Source organism: Bombina bombina, chromosome 4, assembly GCF_027579735.1.
Source record: "Bombina bombina isolate aBomBom1 chromosome 4, aBomBom1.pri, whole genome shotgun sequence".
Lineage (NCBI taxonomy): Eukaryota > Metazoa > Chordata > Amphibia > Anura > Bombinatoridae > Bombina > Bombina bombina.
The window spans coordinates 1,054,491,484-1,054,517,659 of NC_069502.1; the positions used below are offsets into that span (position 1 = coordinate 1,054,491,484).

The 26,176-nt window shown below is 39.2% G+C and overlaps 1 protein-coding gene across 1 annotated transcript in view; it reads right to left on the reverse strand.

Annotated features, from left to right (window-relative positions):
* Nucleotides 1-26,176, reverse strand: part of EML6 (EMAP like 6) — a 540,560-nt gene that overhangs the window by 382,146 nt on the left and 132,238 nt on the right. Inside the window, exon 12 of the mRNA XM_053712691.1 lies at nucleotides 2,067-2,173. Within this exon, the coding sequence (XP_053568666.1) occupies nucleotides 2,067-2,173 (107 nt within the window). The remainder of the gene's footprint in view (nucleotides 1-2,066; nucleotides 2,174-26,176) is intronic.

Here is a 26,176-nt window from a genome sequence, read left to right on the forward strand (position 1 = left end):
TCCCTTTAAGACAAATATTATTTTCATAACCCTGTATGAGAGCATATTGCTAAATGTATTAAAATAGCCAAGCCTTGAACAGCTCATGTAAGGTAAGCGATAAGGTACCGAAGATCCTGATAGTTACTTAGGTTGTAGCATCTCTCTTATGCTGTTTTTATTTATTATTTTATTTATTTCATTATTATACGTCTTACTAATAAATAATAATATATATAATTAATAATAATAATTAAATTATCACTGAAACACATTAAAGGGACTTCAAACTCAAAACTGAATTTACCATAAATTACTTTACTGAATAACAACTTAAAAATTAAATCTAACTCATCACTACCTCTGCTCAAAGGGGCATTAAACACTAAAAACATCATATAAGCATAGTATTGAGATTTTTCCCCTGCTCCCTCTAGTCATGGGTGCTGCCATGTTGAAATCTACTCTACCTTCCATTTTATTCCATTGCTGACAGGTGCAACCCTACTTGCAGTGAAACCTAGGTTTTAAAATAGTGGCACCAATAATTAGAGGGAGATACATTAAAAGTATTTAGGGGTCAATCAAAATCTATTGGCAATTTACTCCCGAAAAGGAATTTGGCTTTCTGACCAAATTGGGCTCTGAATTGGTTTCTCGAGTGATCAAAATGCTATATAATTTTGATTGTTAAAACCCTGCAGCCGTGAACAACTTTTCAACAGAAAAGATAATGAAAAAGCCTTTTCTTGATAAAGAAACTGGGAGGTCACCGAAAACTGACTGATACAATAGCCCATCCACACCTCTTAAGGTTACAGTAATGGGCTATTTATGTAACCCCTTTGTTCACTGTGCAAGGATAATACTCATTTAGGTGTGTGAAATTATACTATTGTAATTTGAATACATCCTAAATACTGATTAACCATATAAATTCCATATGTATCTTGGAATGATAAGCATACTTCTATGGTCATTACAGGACCTAAACATCTACAAATGGCATATTTTTATTTTTCATTGTCATATTTAATTGTAAGAGGTGTTTTTCTCTAACAGTACTAGTGTCTTTTAAATTGTGGTTTAAAAGGGATTGAGCAATCACAACTTTCATAAGAACCTACTGTAATCTGTTTCCATCCGTACCATTTCTAAACAAAATTATTTAATCTTTTATGTTGTCAGGATGGTCAGATTGGGCACCATTTTTCTATTGCAATAAGATCAGTTTTTCAACTATGACAAGTATTGTGTTTGACAAAATTTAATTCTATTGATTGTTAAAGCAACAATTCCATTTTGATGTGAACTAAAAACAAGATACTACAGGCTTCTATTGAAAGGAATTTTAATATCTTTTTAATTCTGGATTTTATATTACTGAAACTATAAAGGGTGAACCCACTGCCTTGCAATATTGTATCTGTCTAGGAGATGCTTTAACACTGCTTGCAAGTTTTGCAACTACATTATTGAACTCACAGTCATGAAGGCACATCCTAGTTTACAATTTCAATAATAATTGCCTTTTGGATGAAGCGATATTTGTACATATGTAGTTTTTTCTTTACAACCTCTTTTGATAGGCAGTTCAAGGCAATGACTACTACTTTAAATAATTATGTATAATTATATCAAGAATCAGAAAATCAGAATATTAAAAAATGTAAACTCATTTTCAGTAGTAGTAGGTTTTTTTTTTTCCTGGAACATGGTTTTTGCAGCAAAAGTCATCTACTGAAAATGGGCAAGAAACCGGCTGGTGCTAGTATACATGTCTCCTAGCAACTACTTAAAAGGTGGCTGTGATAGGAAGTAATGGAAAAAAGAAATAAGGGGTAAAATTCTCTCAAAATGATGAATATTACATATTGCAATTTTGTTTTATAATGACCCTTTAAAGAAAACTCTGAATTTCTGTATTCCACTTGATATTGTTAGGATAATTATTTCACTCTATATATTATTTTATTAAATAATGCTGTTTTTTTAATACATAAATTCCAGAGATGTTTATTATCAAAATACACCATTCAAATATGAGACTTTAAGAAGCTTACAACGTGACGTATGTTTTCACTAACCTGACGATCATAATTGATTTGTGTCTCCTGCTCAATATCCGAGTCTAGTTCTGGCACATCGGACACATCTGAATCAGATTCTTCACTGCAGGAATCAATGATCCCCTCTAAATAAAAGTAAATAGATAATTAGTAACAATTAGATGTTGACTTATGTTATACTTATTGAGTAACACAATGTTCATTCTTTTTATATGTAATCTTTACATGTATAGTTTATATGTAAAAATGACTAATTAAAAAATAATGACAATTTTAGAATGTAGCAAATCATAACATCCAATTAATTTGCCTTAGCTTGTTACATTAATCAAGAGGCAGCAACATCAATTAAAAAAGAGCATTTCAATTGACTAAATATTCGGCTAGATTACGAGTTTTGCATTAGGCTTAAAATGCAACGTTAGCCAGTCCTAACGCTGCTTTTTAACACCCGCTGATATTACGAGTCTTGACTTTTTTGGCCAGACTTGGCAATACCGCAAATCCACTTACGTAAATTGCGTATCCTCTTTTTTCAATGGGACTTGCATAGCGCCGGTATTACGAGTCTGCCAAAAAGTGAGCGGTAGAGCCTCTCCTGTCAAGACTGGTACCGCATTTTAAAGTCAGTAGTTAAGAGCTTTACACTAAAACGCCGTAGCATAAAACTCTTAACTAAAGTGCTAAAAAGTACACTAACACCCATAAACTACCTATTAATCCTTAAAACCGAGGCCCTCCCACATCGCAAACACTAAAAGAAAAATTTTAACCCCTAATCTGCCGAACCAGACATCTCCGCCATTATAATAAATATATTAACCCCTAAACCGCCACACTCCCGCCTCGCAAACACTAGTTAAATATTATTAACCCCTAATCTGCCGTCCCTAACATCGCCGCCACCTATCTGCATTTATTAACCCCTAATCTACCTATAAAATAAACCCTAAGATAGCTACAATATAACTAATAGTTACATTGTAGCTAGCATAGGGTTTATTTTTATTTTACTGACAAGTTTGTATTTATTTTAACTAGGTACAATAGTTATTAAATAGTTATTAACTATTTACTAACTACCTAGCTAAAATAAATTTAAAACAAATTTACCTGTAAAATAAAACCTAACCTAAGTAACACTAACACCTAACACTACACTATAATTAAATACATTAACTAAATTAAATACAATTAAATAAATTAAATGATCTAAAGTACAAAACCCCCCCACTAAATTACAGAAAATAATAAACAAATTACAGATATTTAAACTAATTACACCTAATCTAATAGTCCTATTAAAATACCCCCCCCCCCGAAATTAAAAAAAAACCCTAGCCTAAACTAAACTACCAATAGACCTTAAAAGGGCCTTTTGCGGGGCATTGCCCCAAAGTAATCAGCTCTTTTACCTGTTAAGAAAAATACAAACAAGCCCCCCAACAGTAAAACCCACCACCCACACAACCAACCCCCCAAATAAAATACCATCTAAAAAAACCTAAGCTCCCCATTGCCCTGAAAAGGGAATTTGGATGGGCATTGCCCTTAAAAGGGCAGTTAGCTCTTTTGCCGCCCAAAGTCCCTAACCTAAAAATAAAACCCATCCAATACACCCTTAAAAAAACCTAACCCCCTGAAGATCGACTTACCGGGAGACGTCTTCATCCAAGCCAGGTGAAGAGGTCCTCCAGACGGGCAGAAGTCTTCATCCAGACGGCATCTTCTATCTTCATCCATCCGGCGTGGAGCGGGTCCATCTTCAAGACATCCGATGCATCCTCTTCATCCGACGACTAACAGAGAATGAAGGTACCTTTAAGTGACGTCATCCAAGATGGCGTCCCTTAGATTCCGATTGGCTGATAGAATTCTATCAGCCAATTGGAATTAAGGTAGATTGAAGTTCAATCCTATTGGCTGATCCAATCATCCAATAGAATGCAAGCTCAATCCTATTGGCTGGATGGATGAAGATAGAAGATGCCGTCTGGATGAAGACTTCTGCCCGTCTGGAGGACCACTTCTGCCCGGCTTGCATGAAGACTTCAGCCCGTCTGGAGGACCACTTCGCCCGGCTTGGATGAAGACGTCTCCTGGTAAGTCGATCTTCAGGGGGTTAGTGTTAGGTTTTTTTAAGGGTGTATTGGGTGGGTTTTATTTTTAGGTTAGGGACTTTGGGCGGCAAAAGAGCTAACTGCCCTTTTAAGGGCAATGCCCATCCAAATGCCCTTTTCACGGCAATGGGGAGCTTAGGTTTTTTTAGATAGAATTTTATTTGGGGGGTTGATTGTGTGGGTGGTGGGTTTTACTGTTGGAGGGTTGTTTGTATTATTTTTTTTTACAGGTAAAAGAGCTGATTACTTTGGGGCAATGCCCCACAAAAGGCCCTTTTAAGGGCTATTGGTAGTTTAGTTTAGGCTAGGTTTTTTTTATTTTGGGGGGGCTTTTTTATTTTAATAGGGCTATTAGATTAGGTGTAATTAGTTTAAATTTCTGTCATTTGTTTATTATTTTCTGTAATTTAGTGTTTGTTTGTTTTTGTACTTTAGATAATTTAATTTAATTTATTTAATTGTTTTTAATTTATGTAATTTATTTAATTATAGTGTAGTGTTAGGAGTTAGTGTAACTTAGGTTAGGTTTTATTTTACAGGTAAATTTGTATTTATTTTAGCTAGGTAGTTATTAAATAGTTAATAACTAATAACTATTCTACCTAGTTAAAATAAAAACAAACTTGCCTGTAAAATAAAAATAAAACCTAAGCTAGCTACAATGTAACTATTAGTTATAGTGTAGCTAGCTTAGGGTTTATTTTACAGGTAAGTATTTAGTTTTGTGGATATAGGATGTAGAGGCGTAGGTCTTAATAATGTATCCTTTTTCTGGTGCTTGCACACTGAGGAGTAAAAAGCTTGGCTTGTGATTTGTAGAATTTAACACCAGATAATTAGTACAGTACTTACTCCGAAATATTCAGAGTTCAGCCTCTTCAAATAAGATTTTAGCAAAGTTTTCTCGTTCGTTAGCTGTGAGTGTATCTGTAAACAATCTACGTAGAGCCAAAATAAGAGCTTTTATTTGTCAAACTGACATGTTTTAATAAATATTTGTTTTTTTTACAACAAATATTCTCTGCTGCCTTTTTGGAAGTACTTTTACAGCTACAACCCTTTTGAGGAACCGGATTCTGAATTACTCGAAGTGAGTATATTGCACTTTATACACATTGTGAGATACAACGTTTTTCAGTGTGACCTCCATTGCTTACAGATACACTCACATCTAAAGTATGAGCAAACTTTGCTAAAATCTTATTTGAAGAGGCTGAACTCTGAATACTTCGGAGTAAGTATACTGCACTAATTATCTGGTGTTAACTTCTACAAATCACAAGCCAAGCTTTTTACTCCTCAGTGTGCAAGCACCAGAAAAAGGATACATTATTAAGACCTGCGCCTCTACATCCTATATCCACTTATCTATAACCAGTCCTTTGGGAGAGACTGATAGAAGGCAGCGGTCGCACTAGAGGGGAGTACCTTTTCTCTAATTATTCTAGTCATTCTGTACAGTTTGTTGTTTTAACATCTATCATATCTGTATAGCATTCGAAACAATCAAGTATTTAGTTTTAAATAGGAATACTGTAGTTAATGATAGGAATATTTATTTAGATTTATTTAAATTATAATTAAGTTAGGGGGTGTTAGGTTTAGTGTTAGACTTAGGTTTAGGGGTTAATAACTTTAATATAGTGGCGGCGACATTGGGGGTGGCAGATTAGGGGTTAATAAGTGTAGGTAGGTGGCCGCGATGTTAGGGCCGGCAGATTAGGGGTTAATAATATTTAACTAATGTTTGCAAGGCGGGAGTGCGGCGGTTTAGGGGTTAATATGTTTATTATAGTGGCAGCGACGTTGGGGTGGCAGATTAGGGGTTAATAAGTGTAGGTAGGTGGCGGCGACATTGGAGCGGCAGATTAGGGGTTAATAAATATAATGTAGGTGTCGGCGATGTTGGGGGCAGCAGATTAGGGGTTCATAAGTATAATGTAGGTGGCGGCGGTGTCCCGGAGCGGCAGATTAGGGGTTAATAATTATAATGTAGGTGCCGGCGATGTCAGGGGTGGCAGATTAGGGGTTAATAAGTGTAAGATTAGGGGTGTTTAGACTCGGGGTTCATGTTAGGGTGTTAGGTGTAGACATAAATTTTATTTCCCAATAGGAATCAATGGGGCTGCGTTAAGGAGTTTTACGCTGCTTTTTGGCAGGTATTAGACTTTTTTTCAGCCGGCTCTCCTTGTTGATTCCTATGGGGAAATCGTGCACAAGCACGTACGACCAGCTCACCGCTGACTTAAGCAGCGCTGGTATTGGAGTGCGGTAAGGAACAAAATTTTGCTCAATGCTCACTTCTAGTCTTTTAACAACGGGTTTATAAAAACTCGTAACACCAGCGCTGTAGGTAAGTGAGCGGTGAGGGAAAACTGCTCCTTAGGACCGCACAGCCTCTAACGCAAAACTCGTAATCTAGGTGTATGTTCTCAACATTTTTACATACAATATTGCCAGTTGATGCATTACTAAAAACAGACATGAAACCCAAACTTGTTTTTTCATGATTCAGATAGAGCATACAATTTTAAACAACTTTACAATTTACTGTCAAACTTGCTGTATTCTCTTGATATCTTTTGTTAGTGGAGCAGCAATGCACTACTGGGAGCTAGCTGAACACATCAGGTAAAGCCAGTAACAATAGGCATATATGTGCAGCCACCAATCAGCAGCTAGCTCACAGCAGGGCATTGCTCCTCCTGTGCCTACCTAGGTATGCTTTTCAACAAAGGATACCAAGAGAATGAGCATATTTGATAACAGAAGTAAATTGGAAATGTGTTTAAAATTGCATGTTCTATCTAAACCATAAACATTAAATTTTAACTTTACTATCCCTTTAATATAGACATTTGAGACTAGATTTGATATTTTTTTTCTACAGGTGGATATTTGCTTTTTTGGTGTTGAAAACATTGTAAAAAAGTATATTATGTAAATTCCACTATCATAAAAGGATATGAACCCAAACATGTTATTTTGTGATTCAGACAGAACATACTATTTAACAAGAGTTTGCAATTGACTTCTATTATCTGAATAATGGCATTCTTTGTTGAAGAAATACCTAGGTGTCTGGAGCACAACATGGCAGGAAAGAGTGCTGCCATCTAGTGCTCTTGCAAATGGATAACATTATTGCAAAGCTGGCGCCGTATAGTCCCAGCATGCATGCGTTACGTCCCTGCTTTTCAAAAAATGATATCAAGAGAAGGACGAAAATTTGATAAGAGAAGTAAATTAAAAAGTTGTTTAAAATTGCTTGTTCTATCTAAATCATGAATGAAAAAATGTGGGTTTCAAATTGCTTTTACCCCTTGAGAACCGGGAATTTCAGAGAAGTACCACATAATTTTTAGCATATTGCTACTCCTCCATTTAAACAGAAATAGAGCCTTGTTTTTTTTATTAACCTATCAAAAATATATATTATTTTTGGTAGACAGCCCAAGGTATTGATCTAGGCCCATTTTGGTATATTTCATGCCACCTTTCACCGCCAAATGTGATCATATTAAAAAAATAATTACCATTTCAAAACCTTTTAGTTTTTCATTGAAATTATTTACGTACAACTACTGTAGTCATAACACAAATGGTTGTAAAAGCTTCTCTGGGGAGGACTTCCGGTGGGCGGAGCTAACGAGGGGCAGCTTTCTCTGGCTGCGCTCCACATAACGCTGCAAAAAAAAAAAAACATCCAAGAAGCCGGTAGCCCCCACATACATATTTGCCCCGTGAGCATCAACATTTGCCTGGGGAACACCCGGTCACACTAACTGCTGGGTTGTTTGACGTGAGGGGAGCTTCCATCGACCCCCAGCCCCCGTCAATGCACATAGCTGTCTCAGCCCTGTAACCGCGGCACCGCTGAAAGCGTTTCTTCATCCTACAGCCACAGCGGATCAGAAGCAGATCTTAACAGGGAGTCACAATAGGAGCCTTCAGCCTCTACTCAACCACCGGTTGCTCAGCGTCATATCCAGAGGTTGTCTTTGGGAAATAGACGTATGAGTGCTGCCAGCATTGCTGCAGAGGTTGAAGGGGTGGGGGGTCAGCCTGTCAGTGCTCAGACCTATACACCGCACACTGCATCAAATTGGTCTGCATGGCTGTCGTCCAAGAAGGAAGCCTCTTCTAAAGATGATGCACAAGAAAACCTGCAAACAGTTTGCTGAAGACAAGCAGACTAAAGACATGGATTACTGGAACCATGTCCTTTGGTGGGAATGTCATGGTCTGGGCCTGCATGAGTGCTGCCAGCAATGGGGAGCTACAGTTCATTGAGGGAACCATGAATGCCAACATGTACTGTGACATACTGAAGCAGAGCATGATCCCCTCCTTTCGGAGACTGGGCCGCAGGGCAGTATTCTAACATGATAAAGACCCCAAACACATCTCCAAGACGACCACTGCCTTGCTAAAGAAGCTGAGGGTAAAGGTGATCGACTGGCCAAGCATGTCTCCAGACCTAAACTCTATTGATCATCTGTGGGGCATCCTCAATTGGAAGGTGGGGGAGCGCAAGGTCTCTAACATCCACCAGCTACATGATGTCCTCATAGAGGAGTTGAGGAGGACTCCAGTGGCAACCTGTGAAGCTCTGGTGAACTCCATGCCCAAGAGGGTTAAGGCAGTGCTGGAAATAATGGTGGTCACACAAAATATTTACACTTTGGGCCCAATTTGGACATTTCCAACATCTTCATTTTTCTCTCCAGGGATTTTTCCTTTTAGTTTCAACTGTTTTGTTGGACAAAAAAGTAAGTGGCATATTGAAATGTAACTAGAACATTTACATTAAGGACATTAAAGGGAGTTCCAAGTAATCCATTTAATCCACTTGAGTGTTTATTTCGTCATTTGAAATAACTGCTTTTGCTCGTTGTATCCCCACCTACAATGAGCATTTCAGTATGAGAAGGTAACAAAGAAACAAAAACAAAAAAAACAGAGCAGCACTACACGTAGCCACAAAATCTGTAGCAAAAACGGACCTGCATACAAAAAGATAACTGCAGCCTGGCACTACACAACACTCAGAGCACCTGAGCAACTCAGTGTTAAAGGGCCTTACCCACCAACTTCAGTCCCCACATCATTGCTGAATGATCAGCTCATAAAACACGCAAAGTTCAAGCGTGAGATTGGCTATAACACAGGAAACCACATCCAGGAATTGCACAAGAAACAGCTGCACAAGACACTCTCTACTTGCTACAGGGACATTACCTGCTAATTGCGGGCTACTTAGCACTAACCAACTCCACCGGTATTAGTAGCACTTTCCTGATTCAAGACCTTATGAAGGTAGATAAATATTTTAAGAAGCTATCTACACCACCAGACCCTACAATGCCTGCACAAGCAAAACAAGCTGACAAGAAATTGCGCCACGTGGCAGAAATCCACTCAGAGAATTCCCTGCAAGAGAACCCTCTTCATCGGATTCCCACTCCTTACTACAGGAACTTAAAAGTTTTTTCCTCCCAAAAATGGAGACTTTGCAAGCAGGCATGAACAGTCTGACCTTAGAGGTTCGCCAGTTTTCCTCTAGACTTAATGCCGCAGAACAAAACATTTTGGATGTAGAGGACTGCCAAACTGAAAATAACATCACTGTCCTTGGCTCATCAAAACCTACAGATGCAAGAAAAACTTGATGACCTGGAGAACAGGTCCCGGTGCAACAACCTTTGCATAGTGGGTATCTCAGAATCCATAAAAAATAAGGACCTTCTAGAATTTGTAGCCCTCACTTTGCCCAAGCTACTGGACATGGACAAAGACACCCTACCCTTGGACATTGAAAGAGCACATAGGCTGGGTCCAGATAGTTTGGCTAGACAATTCACTGCCAAACCACGGCAAGTAATTTTCAAGTGTGTACGATACCAGGAAAAATTAGCACTGCTTCATGCTCACAGATTAAAGAAAGATCTCACGTATGATGGCAATAGACTGCTCATCTTTCAGGACTTTTCAGAAGAAGTGGCGAAAAAACGGAGAGACTTCTCTCCCCTTTGCAATCAACTATACGCCCAAGGCAGGCAGGCATCACTCATGTACCCTGCCAAACTCAAGGTTCAAATGGCCTATGGGCCCAAATTCATTCTTTTCCCACAGGCTCTACAGTCATACCTGGACACTGAATCCAAAAAAGGAGAGGATTGACTTGAATATGACCAGTAGTCATGTACTCTAAACTTGATACCCCCGAACACTGATGGCCCCTTCAATTGGCGCTGTCTATTGGGGCTTCTCTGTTCCGTTTTGTTCTATTTTGTTTTGTTTTGTCTTGTCTTGTTTGGTATATTGTGTATTACTGTTTCATAAGTTTACCATTATCGTTTTTTTACCGTTTTTGCCTGTTTTATGCCTTATAGAACACTGTCTCTACTGTGACGGCCACTCCTCCATCGAAGCCCCTGGGACATGTCAGGTGACTCATTACACATCTCAAGTACACCCCCCCCCCACACACACACATTTACTACTACCTAATATACTCACCACACTCTTCCTCTTGACAAATAGCAGGATGATCAAAATGTTAACCTGCTGCAGGGTCGACCCACCCATCCCTAACAATATCTTCCATCCGCAATCCCCCCTTTCTGACCATATACAATGACACACCCATGTTAAATTATAAACTGGAATGTAGGAGGGATCACTTCACCTGCTAAACGAAGCTTAATCCTACAACATTTACAGAATGCCCAAGTAGACATAGCCCTCTTATAAGAGACTAGACTAACCTCTCAGGAACACGAAAAATTAAAAATCTGATGGGTGGGAAAAATACTATACCCCCCTTCTGAGGGCAGAAAAAGAGAAGTGGAGATACTAGCGGGAAAGGGTCTTCCAATCACAATGACCAACCACATAACTGACCCTAAGGGTAGATATATTTTTATAACCATGACCTACGTGGACTCATCCTACACTCTAGGAAATATATATGGCCCTAATGTGCTTATACCTAAATTTTGGTGTGACTTACAAGCTACAATTCTAGGATATTCAGACGCACCCCTGATAATAGGGGGTGATTTTAACCTGGCTCAGGTCCTTCCCCTGGATAGATTTAGAGACCCATCATCCACAAACCACACTAAACCCCTCCCTGGTACCAAGAGGGAAGTATCTATCATTACAGCCTTTAAAACTACACTGGGAGTAACTGACTAGTGGCAAGCCCGCAATCCTTAAGACAGCAATTACACTTGCCTATCGAAATCACACCACACTCTTTCCCGGATTGATTATTTCCTGACCTCCCCTGCCCTGAACTCACACATTTCTCAGCTAGGGATCTCCCAAGCGACAACACACCAGTCTAGCTTCTTCTACAACCTACCATACTAAACCCAACCGCAAAAACATTGGAGATACCCAACATATCTGAACCATAATACAAACTTTCACCTTAAATCGCAATGGAACAATTATGCCACGATAAATGCACAACATAGGTCTGAAATGAACCTGTTTTGGCATGCCTCAAAGGCAGTTATGCGGGTCAGATCACTTCATTCACCGCCCCATAATAACAAAACTCGAATTCCCAATTCCTCCCAATTCCTAGACAGACTGACAACAGCATACAACACCTACTTAACTTCCCCGACAAATGATAACAGACTGACTTACTATAATCTAAAATGGTAGAGAGACTCTTATCTAAAGCAACAGGACGCTTTTTCAATGCTCACAGACGGGGCGATTTTATCGCCATGGAAATAAGACTGGGAAGATTCTAGCCAGAACTCCAAAATCAATAATAGCCTAATCCAATCAAACTCTGGCCTTAAATCTGACACAACAGACATCTTAACAGAATTTGTGGACTAATATCAAACCCTATACAAGGCTCAGCCTATAGAAAGGCAAGAGTCCTCAAAGTTCTGGAGTGAAATACAAGTCCCAAAATTGAATGATGACCAGAAATCCTCCCTAAACGCCCAGATCCACACATCTGAGGTATGCAAAGCTATACAATTGGCTAAATATGGCAAAGCCGCAGGACCTGACCAGATTCCCATAGAATATTACAACGCCCTTAAGATCGAGATCTCCCCAGTTCTGGCTTACCTATACACTGAATTCTTGACAGGGGTAACAGTACCCAATGACGAGTTTGTAGCCGCACACATTTGTGTTCTCCCGAAACCTGACCGTGACCCCACGTTACCTTCCTCTTACAGACCTATCTCACTTCTAAACAGTGACTACAAATTGTATACAAAGATTCTTTCTGACCACTTAGCTAATTCATTAGGGCACATTATCCACAATGATCAAACCGGTTTTATGAAGTCTCGCACCTCAGTTAGAAACATTCGAAGGACACTAGCAGTAATTTCATACTTCTGGCACAATAAGCAGGGAACCCTGAAATCGCGACTATCGGACACTTGTCTCCTAGCAGTTGATGCAGAGAAGGCGTTCAATAGAATATAATGGGAACATCTTTACACCTCCTTGGACCACTTTGGAGTCACGGGACATTTCCTGCAGGCAATCTGCAATCTTTATAACCATCCCATAGCATCCTTAATTATTAATGGTAGGACCTCCTCTTCTTTCACCCTAGAATGATGCACCAGACAAGGGTGCCCTCTGTCCCCTCTCCTTTTCAACATAGCAATAGAACCATAAGCCTGCTACATTCGTCAAAGATATGAGGGACTTTAGATAGGCAATTATACAACTCATTCATCACTATACGCAGATCCCTAGGCTCTTGGAAATTTTCCTGAGATTCGGATCCTTTACGGGATATAAAATCAATGTAGACAAATCGGAGGTGATCTGGCTCCGCAATACCCAAGGCCTGTCTGCGGATCAATTTAATCTCAAAACCACCGATGGGTCCTTTAAATACCTTGGAATCTATTTACACACTAACCCCACCCTTATATATAACCTAAACTTTCCACACAGTATCAAAGAAATAACGAACCTTCTACACAGCTGGGATAGACTCCCGGTTCCCCTGATTGGTAAGATAAACCTGGTCAAAATGATGGCACTTACAAAGATCCTATAACCATTACAAATGCTACCACTCCTACTTACCCATCGAGATACGCAAATACTCACATCAAATATATCCAAATTTACCAGAAAGGGCAAAAAGAAGCAAATTATTGGAGTTAAACTGTCACTCTCCGTCTTCAGGGGGGTTCAAATTACTAACATAGGGTGGTACAACTGGGCCACCCTAGCAAAATTAGTCATTGACTGTCTAGCAAATACTGACTTTTATGGTGACCCCAAACTAGAACTACAAATTCTACAACACTTTCACCCTGCTTTTCTTCCACATACCACCTTAGTCTCCCTTTCAAGCCACATTAGTCGAAATATTCTGTTCAGGGACCCATTGAGGGCCTGGGCCAGGTTATGCAGACTGTCGGGTATTTTGCAGCATCTCAGCACATTCCTACCTCTTCTGGGCAATCCAGATTTCATACTGGGTCTCTCCACACCTACCTTCCAGCAATGGAAAAAAAAGGCATAACCAACATCTCACACCTTATAAATCGAACCACACAACACCTATACTCCTTCCAAGAGTTAAGAGACAAATATGACCTACCAGCTAGAGACAATTTTGCATACTTCCAAAGCAGACATTATTATACTTCACTCGCGGCTAAGGGCCTAAAGTGCGGGACTAACACAAACACCTCATTCCTCTGCTCTCTGGCTCGACAGGGTATGCACTCTATATCGCATATCTATTCCCTCATAGTCGCCCAACATGAACACAACACAAGTGGACAAATGGAATCTAAATAGGGGAACTTCCAGCAAACTTTGCACATAGCAGATAACTTGCAGGAGAGCTTTTCAAGAGTCCAAAAGGTAACACTATCAGCGAATCTCAGAGAATCCCATACTAGACTAATGCACTTAACTTATATTACTCCCAGAATACGGTCCAAATGGGTCCTGGACACACAAGACATCTGTACCAAATGCCAGCTATCCTCTCCCAAAATCATACACCTCCTATGGCGTTGCCCTAAGCCGCAAAATTACTGGGGAAAGATCTCATATTGGTTGACTACTACTCGCAAAGATCAAGTGACACTGACCCTAACACACATCCTATTTCTAGACCAAGATAACTGAAAGAGGAATACAGACTTTTTATACACTTAGTGATCCTTCTGGCTCGACAGCTTATATTTCTTTCCTAAGATATGGTGAGTCCACGGTTTAAGTAATTACTGTTGGGAATTTCACTCCTGGCCACCAGGAGGAGGCAAAGAGCACCACAGTTAAACTGCTGAGTATCACTCCCTTACCCACATCCCACAATCATTCTCTTTGCCTTCGGTGCATGGAGGAGGTGAAGTGTAGGTGTCGGAAGAATTTTTTTTATTTCATCTACAAGCAAGTTTTGGGGTATAGCCGTATTCCACGTCATTCCTTGCAGTTGGGTAGTGGTGGCTTTAAAGCAGCTAGGAACTTGTAAAGAGGTACTTGCTGTGTTTTCCTAACAATTGCTGCCTTAGTTTAGAAAGCCAGAGTTGGCTACTCTGTTCTTTCTTTTTCAAAGGTCTCTGTGAGGAACTGTGTCCTCTCATACCTTGTGACTGTCTACATGCCAGACAGCGGAGCAGGTAAGTGCTTTTTCTTCCAGTTGGGGAGACCATGCACTTAACAAATTAAAAGACACTGTTTTTTCATTGGGACATAGATAATCCTGTTGTATGAGTTACACTAGGGCATGAAGCAGGCACTGTAGCATGTGTGAGACTAACATTTAAACTCTTTTAAAAAGTAAGGGTAACATTTTTTTATTAGGCTTTATTTTCTGACACATATTTACTTGATAAAACAATACAAGTTTAAACTGAAAGTAAGGCTGCATTTTCTATTTCAGCAGCTTATTCATTTCCCCTTTGCTTTAAAATGAAACAATGCAACATTTTAAATGATCCGGTTTGAAAAAAGTTATTTCTGGTACTCAGTGTATCAGGAAGTAGTGCCTCTCTGTGTCGCAGCAGTAATTTGAGCTCGGCAGTTGCAGTCACATGACCAGCTTTACTTCATAACGTTTCTGAGGAAAACGTTGTTTTTTTCCATTTCTAGTTGATCCGGTCTTAATTGGTAGCGGTAAGGCGCCTCAGTAATTGAGGTGTGGAGTTGCCTGAGGGGTATTTTAGAAGTTTATTTGATGTTTATTAAATGGTTTTTTTTTTAACTTTTCTCACATAATTTTAGCTGGGAATCGATCCTAATTTGGGATAAAATTTAAAGTGTATTTTTTCCTTGTCTTATTTTAATTGAATATTAAAATCTTTGAAACTTATCTGTACAAGTTTATTTACTGTTTCACAATCTGATATAGAGCAAAAGCCTGCTCCCATGAATTCATGCTTATTATGTTTAGATGCACAAATTGCAGCTCCTATGCAATTTTGTTCTTCATGTGTCAAGAAAACCTTGCAAAATTAAGGTAATTTTTTTTAGCCTAATGTCTCTCAGGATTATGCTGTTAAAATAATACCTCAGCTTTCTCCTGATATGTCCCAAGCCTCAATGGCGTCACATGCATTGCCCTGCGGTTCTATAACTCTTAGTGGAGTTTATTTAAAAGCAGAAATTGCTGCCCATGTATCTTCAGCGGTATCTGCAGCATTAGCTGCCATTCCCAGATTATAGGGAAAAAAGGAAATCTAGAAATTCAGAAAGTAAGGTGCCTGTCCTCAGTTCTGCTTCCCATGTTGCCCTTTCTCATAAGTTTGATGAGGAAGATTCATCAGGACTTTCTGAGGGTGAAATCTTAGATTTGGACAGTATAATTCCTTCTTCTGAGACTGAGGTGGTATCCTCCAGATTTAAGTTTGAACACCTTTGTGTATTGTTAAAGGAAGTTTTAGCTACTTTAGATGACTCCGATACCTAAGAAATCTAGTACACTTAATAGTTTCTTTGATAAACCTTCCACTTCGGAGGTTTTTCCTGTGCCAGACCCTGCTAGCGAGATTATCTCACAGGAATGGAAGAAACCAGGGGTGTCTTTTTCCCTGTCTCCCATTTTTAAGACAATGTTTCCTGTCGAGGACTCCATTAAAGACCCTTGGTATACTGTACCCAAAGTTGAAGGGGCCATTTCCACTCTGGCTAAGAGAACCACTATTCCTATTGAGGATAGCTGCTCTTTTAAGGATCCAATGGACAAGAAGCTGGAGGCTTATTTAAAAAAGATTTATGTTCATCAAGGTCTCCAATGGCAGCCTGCGGTGTGTATTGCCACCGTGACTAGTGCAGCATCTTATTGGTTCGACACCTTGTCTGATTCTCTTCAAGTAGAGACTTCCTTGGATGAAATTCAAGTTAGGATTAAAGCTCTTATGTTGGCCAATTCCTTTATTGCAGATGCCATTTTACAGGTTGTTAGACTAGGAGCTAAAACTTCTAGTTTCGCTATCCTAGCCCGTAAGGCATTATGGATGAAATCCTGGTCTGTGGACATTTCCTCTAAAGTCAAGCTTCTGGCGATTCCTTACAAAACCTTGTTTGGACCCGGGTTGGCAGAAATTATCTCTGATACTACGGGTGGAAAAGGGTCTTTTCTACCTCAAGATAAGAAGAATAAGCCTAAAGGACATGAGAGTAATTTTCGCTCCTTTCCTAACTTCAGATTAAAGCCTTCCCCTTCTTCTTCCAAGCAGGAACAATCCAAGTCTTCTTGGAAACCTAATCAGTCTTGGAACAAGGGGAAACAATCAAAGAACCCCGCAGCTGATTCCAAATCAGCATGAAGGGTTTGCCCCTGATCCGGGATCGGATCAGGTGGGGGACAGACTTTCTCAGTTCTCTTAAGCCTTGATACGAGATGTCCCAGATCCCTGGACTGTGGACATAGTATCCCAGGGTAACAATTTGAAATTCAAGACTTTTCCTCCCAGAGGCAGATTCCATCTCTCCCTGGGAGTTATAGCTTCAGTTCCAGTGCAGGAACAGGGTCTCGGGTTCTACTCCAACCTATGTGTGGTTCCCAAAAAAGTGAGACCTTTCCGTCCCATTCTAAACTTGAAGTGTCTAAACAAGTTTCTCAAAGTTCCATCCTCCAAGATGGAGACTATACGCTCCATTCTTCCTTTAGTACAAGAGGGTCAGTTCATGACAACCATAGACTTAAAGGATGTGTATCTTCATGTTCTTATTCACAGAAACCATCACAGATTCATGAGATTTGCCTTTCTGGACAAAAATTTCCAGTTCGTGGCCCTTCCATTTGGTCTAGACACGGCTCCCAGAATTTTTTCAAAGGATCTGGGGGCTCTTTTGGCAGTGATCCGGTCTCGTGGAATTACTGTGGCCCCCTACCTGGACAACATATTGGTTCAGGTGCCATCTTTTCAACAAGCAAAATCTCACACAGAGATATTGTTGTCTTTTCTTCGTTCCCACAGATGGAATGTGAAAAAAGCTCAATTTCCCCTGCTATAAGGGTAGAGTTCTTAGGGACCATAATAGATTATCTATTGATGAAGATTTTTCTGACAGAGGTCAGGAAAAACAAAATAATTTCCTCTTTTGCCTCTCTCTTCAGGCTACTGCTTATCCTTCAGTGACTCAATGTATGGAGGTAATCGGTCTGATGGTGGCTTACATGGACATCATTCCTTTTGCTCGATTCCATTTAAGAGCTCTCCAGTTGTGCATGCTCAGACAATGGAATGGCGACCATGCGGATCTATCTCAGAGAATAGAGTTAGATCAGTTGTCAAGGGACTCTCTCCCCTGGTGGATTTCTCAGGAACATCTGTCTCAGGGCACATGCTTTCGGAGACCTTCCTGGGTGATCGTGACCACGGACTGGGGAGCAGTTTAGAACTTATTAAAAGCTCAGGGCCTTTAGACTCGGGAGGAGTCTGCTCTTCTCATCAACATCTTGGAATTGAGGGTGATTTACAATGCTCTATTAGCTTGGCCTCAGTTGTCCTCAGCCCAGTTTATCAGGCTGCAGTCAGACAACATAACCTCTGTAGCTTACATCAATCACCAGGGAGGAACTCGGAGTTCCTTAGCCATGAAGGAGGTTACTCGGTTTCTTCAGTGGGCAGAGACCCACAATTGCTGTCTCAGGGCTTTTAGACTCGGGAGGAGTCTGCTATTCCCATCAACATCTTGGAGTTGAGGGCGATTTACAATGCTCTATTAGCTTGGCTTCAGTTGTCCTCAGCCCAGTTTATCAGGTTGCAGTCAGATAACATAACCTCTGTGACTTACATCAATCACCAGGGAGGAACTCAGAGTTCTTTAGCCATGAAGGAGGTTACTCGGATTCTTCAGTGGGCAGAGACCCACAATTGCTGTCTATCTGCCATCCACATTCCAGGAGTAGACAGCTGGGAAGTGGATTTTCTGAGCAGACAGACTTTTCATCCCGGGGAGTGGGAACTCCATCCAGAGGTGTTTTCCAGCGTCGTCCTAATATGGGGGTTGCCGGTGTTAGATCTGATTGCATCCCATCAGAACGCCAAGCTTCCAAGATCAAGGTCAAGAGATTGGCAGGCCGTTCTGATAGATGCTCTGGCGGTTCCTTGGGTTTTCAGGTTGGCATACCTGTTTCCTCCGTTTGCTCTCCTTCTACGAGTCATTGCTCATATCAAACAGGAGAGGGCGTCAGTGATTCTAATAGCCCCTGCGTGGCCTTGCAGGATCTGGTTTGCAGACCTAGTGGAGATGTCATCTCTCCCACCTTGGAGACTACCTCTGAAGAAGGACCTCGTTTCTCTGATTTCTGCTAATTCTGTTTAAGTGTGGTTTTTCTGAGTCGGTCATTGAGACCATTATTCAGGCTCGCAAGCCTGTTGCTAGAAAGATTTACCATAAGATATGGCGTAAATATCATTATGGGCTTGAATCCAAGGGCTACTCTTGGAGTAGAATTAAAATTCCTAGAATTTTATCTTTTCTTCAGAAATGCCTGGAAGAGGATTTTTGCCAGTCCTCTGCCATCTTTGTCTGTTTCTCTGAGAAACATAAAGGTCAGAAAGCTACTGCTACTACAATTTTTTTTGGTTACGAAGTTTAATTCATTTGGCTTATGAGACCTCCTGAGAGAATTACGGCTCATTCCACAAGAGCTGTTTCCTCTTCTTGGGCTTTCAAAAATAAAGCTTCTGTGGAACAAATTTGCAAGGCTGCAACTTGGTCTTCTCTACATACTTGTTCAAAATTTTATATTTTTGCCTCGATGGGGCTTCTTTTGGGAGAAAGGTTCTTCAAGCGGTGGTGCCTTCTGTTTAGGACTGCATGTCTTGTCCCTCCCTATTTATCCATGTCTTCTAGCTTGGTTATTGGTTCCCAACAGTAATTACTCAAGCCCGTGGATTCACCATATCTTTGGAAAGAAAAAGAAAATATATGCTTACCTGATAAATGTATTTATTTCTAGATATGGTGAGTTAACGGCCCCACCCTTTATTTTAAGACAGTTGTTCTTTTGACTATAACTTCAGGCACCTCTACAACTTGTTTTATTCCTTTTTCTCTATTTTCCTTTGGTCGAATGACTGAGGGTTGTGGGTAAAGGAGTGATACTTAGCAGTTTAACTGTGGTGCTCTTTGCCTCCGCCTGCTGGCCAGGAGTGATATTCCCAACAGTAATTAATCAAGCCGTGGACTCACCATATCTGGAAATAAATAAATGTATCAGGTAAGCATAAATTTAGTTTTTCATTATTGGATTCACAATAAGTCGTCCCCCCCCCTCCCCCCCTTCTTGGCCTTAAAAGCCAGGGTACACACTCAACCACTCTGGGAACAAGCAGACGTAAAGGGCGACATAGATCATAGATAATACAAAATGGGAACCATACCTTCTAAGCCTACCTAGAGATATATGGACCAGGATCTTAGATCCATTCTGCAACAGCACATTCCTCCTGACGGCAAACTTGCAAGGCAAGTGGTGCATGCATCCTCCAGAAACCACAACCCAGGGGGAGAGGAGTGGACGGCAAAACATGAGGTATCAACTTCATAGCCAAGTCATCTTACTTTATGTTATTATTTTTAGTTTAAATTTATGTTCTTGTTGCTGTTAAGCAAAATTTTATGAAAAATGTATCAGAGATTGCATAAAACTATGTAATTTAAAAAAAAAAAAGCTTCTCTGGGGTACCCTTTGTTGCCATTGTTTTGGCAATTAGAAGGCTAAATTCCTGCCCCCCCCCCCACCACACACACAGAGCTCTCTAACCCCTCGCCCTCTCACTAGGTGCCACCATTTGAGGTACTAGTAGCTGTCTGCCAGCCAGCACCCAGTTTTTAGTAATTTAAAAAAATATATAATTTATTTTTAAAAAATGATCATCATTTATTTAAAAAAAAATTCTCTAGTGTTAAATACCTTGTCATATACCATATACCTTTTAACCCTTATAACTTTTTATTTTAATATTTATGTGAATCAATTTTATCAGATAGTGTATATATGAGTGTAACACTTTATTTTAATGTATTTATGTTGTGCTTGGTGCAACTTTTAATTTAGCCCTAACCCTTTACATGAGCACTTCAGTTGTGCTAACCAGACAAGTGCTTGTGCAGTTGTGTTTACTTTCAACTTGTTAATATTAGAGCAAGTTAGCATGCCACTTGTAATCTAGCCCTTTGTTGGTAAGTAGGGATTCCCCCCTTCCTTCCCTCACCCGCCATCCTCCTTCCCTCCCACACCACGTACGGTGACACCACAAGCCGACACTGTCAATGTCTGCATCTTTGATCTACCTTCATATGGCAGAGGGAGCACGATCATTGCTCCCTTACCATACGAAGCCAGATGCCTTCAGCCTCTGGTTGCGTTCTTAGCTGTCAAAGCTGACAGTTGGGGCCAAAACACGAGGCAGAAGGTTGGACGTAGGTACTACGTCAACAGGGTATGCTGAGCAAAATACCCTGTGATGTAGTACCTACATCCAAAAGGTGTAAGCGGTTTAAGGAAAATTCAACTTTTGTAAGTCTGGATTTACAAGTGGATGGCTAAATATTTTAACCACAGCATCTTAACACGGCGTAAACATGTTAAGTGTTGCATTCGAGTACAATCCAAAACAGAACACAATCCTGGGAGAGAATGTAAAGTCAGGGAACTCTATACCCTTGTTTATGAAATCCCTTTTTTTTTTTTCTTACTTTTTTTCATACTTTCAAATTGAATAAAATCAAATGTGAAATACAAATTCTAGTCTTTTTTTTTTAATCACATTTTTTATAGAAATGTTTACATTTAACTTGTTTACAGGTCATAGTGACAGTAAAGTCAAAATGAAACTTTCATGATTCTTAAGGAGCATGTCATTTTAAGCAACTTTCCAATATACTTCACAATCAAATTTGCCTTTTTCACTGGGTATCCATTGTTGAAGAGTATATCTAGGTAGGTTCACAAGCAGCAGTTCAGTACTGAGAGCTAGATGCTGATTAGTGGCTGCACCTATGTGCTTATAGTCATTGACTTACCAGATGTGTTTGGTTCATTGATACACTCTTCAAGAAAAGAAACCAATAGAACAAAGCAAATTTGATAAATAACGTAAATTGGAAAGTTTAAAATCACACACTCTTTCTGAATCTTGAATTATTATTTAACTTTTTTGCTTTTCCCTTTCTTTATATAATAAGCAGTTTATCCTAAACTAAATAAGACTTACCACTTGATTATCTTATAACGCCTGTTCATTTTGCATTTATAATTCTTCTATATGTTTTCTGTAATACTTTATGAACTCAAAACTATCCTTGTTATCTGAGTCATATTAAAGGGAAACTATACTGCTGGGAACCCCTATAGTAGCAGTTACTACTCACCATGATATTGTTCCTCCTCCTGGCTGTAACTTTCATGTTTGTCTTATTATGTTCTATACTTTTACCCCTTACTCATGCCACTAGTGAAGCTCAGCATCTTCACACTGGATGCCGCCATCTTGGAGATGAAGTATTCTTGCATTCTCTGTGACAGAAGCAGTGCACATTCACAGATCAGTGACATTGTTGTCTTTTTGAGAAGCCATATTGTGCGCTTCAGTTTAGTACACACAATACAGAGCAAGAACTGTACATTTTTGCAGTGGCTGCATAGCACTATATTTTTATTTATATAATTTTTAAACTATGTAAAAAAAACTGCAAAAATGTAAAACTTCTGCTCTCTATTATGCAAGATAATCCAAAGTGCACATTACAGCTGGCAAAAAGCTGTCAACTTCATTAATCTGTCTGTACTGCGTCTTTAACAGGATGCAAATGTGTGCTACAAGATGGCAGCCCCCAGTATTAACAGAGTCACCAAGCAGCACATTTATAATGGGTTAAAATAAAAGTACAGCTTTGAACAGAGCAGCAGGTACCTGAGGAAAAACAGTACCATGCTAAGTAGTACCATGCTAATATAGTTGTACCCATCGGTTTAATGTCTATTCATAGGCTTATTGATGTTATTTTGCTTTTTTATATCCCTTACAGAGCATTACACATTGTTTAACATCATATGTACATGTGTATTCTGAGCATCTAGTTCAGCATAAAAGGACCAATTGGAATTCCCAAACTACTAGTATGTTTCAAGGTTAATAAAATGTGCAGTGTTGTTCTACAGTAGCCTTCAGGGCTAGCTTCTGGAACAGCTGCAGCAAATGAGCTTTTGCCGACAGAAAAAGGATGACTGTGAGGCCCCAAGATGCTTTTTATTCTATATATATCATTTACATGTGTCCATCCAGCTGTCACACACTGTATGCCTCTGCTTCCCCTGTCATGCTATACATTGGTACAAAACCCTTGAGAGAACGTCCCAGGAAACTGACAGGCCATCTCATTCTCAACATGCTGACATCAATATAAAACCAAACTCTTCTGAAATTTCCCTTTCTAATATAAAGCTCCACCAGTGTAAATGTAAAAGCCACGTAATCCCTGCTACAATCTGTAAACTGAATATTACTAAAGTGCAAATCCCTGATACACCTAAATGATATATGCTTAATATACATAATATACCCTGTTATTATGTTTCACCTACTCGTTACAATAAGGTGCAATCAAACACAATTCATGCACAATGAGAATATTTATGCATTTTATCCAAAGAAGCTTTACACATTGTCATATAGCTCTGATATTCCCTTCTCACTGTGCAGTTACATGGGAACATATCCACAATAACATAAAGGGCTAAAATTTTTGGAAAAATACATAGTGCAATTTGTTAGAGATTGTTGTTTTAAGACTATCGACCCTAAACTACTGTGTGTTTAATCCCACAAGGGGGTTAAACACACAGTAGAAATACCGCTTGGGAATCACCGAGCACTGCTGGTCCCAAGCAGAGACTGCCTCTTATCCAATAAGCACCGCTAGTTGCACTACTCAGCTGTGTAATTAGCGCTGCTGTTTGGACCAGTGGCGGTTTCTGTCTGTTCCATCAGTGCTCTGTAGGACCTGAGCAGTACTTCTACCCCTGCAAAGGGGTTACATACACAGTAGTTTATAGTTATTAGTATTAAAATTAGAGTATGTATTGTTTTTTATGTATGGCTCTTTATTAATGTAATTTAAAGGCACACTAAACCCCAAATATTTATTTCATGATTCAGGTAGAGAATACAATTTTAAACAACATTCCAATTTACTTCTGTTATGTAATTTGCTTCATTCTTTAGATATCATTTGTTGAAGAAATAGCAATGCATATGGGTGAGCCAATCACACGAGACATCTATGTGCAGCCACCAATCAGCAGCTACGGAGCCTATCTAGATATACTTTTCAGCAAAGGATATCAAGAGAACAAAGCAAATTAGATAATAGAAGTAAATTAGAAAGTTGATTAAATTATGCTCTTTCTAAATCATGAAAGAAAAAAATTGGGTTTCATGTCCATTTAATGTTAAAAGATGAGCTAAGATCTCGGTAAACTTAATTGGGACATTGCCATTACAACATAGTGATTGTCCATGTCCTTGAATAAAAATATGAAATAAAAACTGAAAGCATTTTAAACTGAACTTAAAGGGACATTAAAGCCAATTTTTTTTCTTTCATGATTCAAATAGAGAATACAATTTTAAACAACATTCCAATTTACTTCTGTTATGTAATTTGCTTCATTCTTTAGATATCCTGTGTTGTAGAAATAGCAATGCACATGGGTGAGCCAATCACAAGAGGCATCTATGTGCAACCCCCAATCAGCAGCTACTGAGCCTATCTAGATATGCTTTTCAGCAAAGAATATCAAGAGAATGAAGCACATTAGATAATAGAAGTCAATTAGAAAGGTGTTTACATTTGCATGCTCTTTCTAAATCATGAAAGCAAAAAATTGAGTTTCCTATCCCTTTAACTAAGGAGTATCAGAGGTTTGCTTCCTGCTAAATGCTCATTGGCTGATAGATACTTCCTGTACTTATCGCCCAATAGCAAGAAGTACACATCTGATACTGTTGCAATAGTTTAAATTTAAAAAGGTTTCACCTCACTTTTTTTCAGCCATAAAGAAAATATTTACATGTTTATATGTTGGTCTTTCATGTGAATTATACAATGGGCCCAGTTATCAACCACCAAAGAAACCTGTCCAACCTCGATTATGGCAAGTAGCGAAGCAGACAGGCAGCATATACTTGTGCAGCGCCATCCCCCACTTGCAATCGTCCCAGATAAATGAGTTCAAGGGGATTTAACTCCACCACCTCTGAGGTGGCAGAGAGGTTAGGAAGCTTAAATGGATAAGGAGGCACAATAAATAATTAAAGTGCATCGCAAATTTCTTTAATCATGCACAACTAATGAAAATTGCATTTTAATTTTTAGTAAAAGTTTCTTCATAAAATACAGCCAGTATTTGTTTGCAAGGGTTAAAATACTGACATATGAATCTATCTATCTATCTATCTATCTATTATATATAATTATAATAATTAGACATGTGCATTTGGATGCTTTATTAGGCTTTATTAGCCAATTGTGGCATTCGGCTCTTTTCGGAGCTGGATTTATTCTTGTGAAAGTTCAACACACGAAAATCTGGATTTGCACAGATCTTAGTGTGTTGAACTTTTACAAGAATGAATCCAGAGAGCCGAATGCCACGAGAAGCTGCCTTCTTCAGCATTTGGATCATAATGAAGGATACAATAATAATAATAATGTATTGGAACCACTTTTTATCGGAGTTATGATTGGTAAGTAATGCTGTTCTTGATAACCCCTCTGGATAAGTCATTTTTCTAAAGCCAAATGAAGATTTCATATTAAAATATTTAAACTTGACATTCAGTAAGAATGTGACCTCTGTTCACAAGGAAAGCCCATTATAATAATGCTATGAAAGGACAATTCTAGTGAAAAAAATTAAATGTGCTAATTTGTAAATGAAACACTAGCTACTCTGGAATTCTGTGTGTTTAACCCCAGCAAAGATCAGCAGCATTTTAATTTAACGATGAGCTTAACCCGTTTGTGGCAGTTAACACATAGACTTGCAGTGACGCTAGTGTTAAAATTACATTACATTAAAATTCCATGCTCTAATGAATTAATGTCATTTTTTCCCCTAGAATCGCCCTTTCAAGTTTACCTTAAGATATCAGCACTATTTTCATACTAAAAATAATGGTCTCACTGGGGTTTTGCAAATCTCAGTGCACTACAGTAGGAACATTTCAAATCATACATACAGTGAAAATGTCAATGTAATTACGCACCTGTCTTTCAAATTCAACCCAAAAAACGCATGCAATGAGAGTAGTCAGTGTGTATGGTCACTGAACCCAAATTTTTTCTTTTGTAATTCAGAAAGAGCATGCAATTTTAAGCAACTTTCTAATTTGCTCCTATTATCAATTTTTCTTCATTCTCTTGCTATCTTTATTTGAAAAAGAAGGCATCTAAGCTTTTTTTGGTTTCAGTACTCTGGACGGCACTTTTTTATTGGTGGATGAATTTATCCACCAA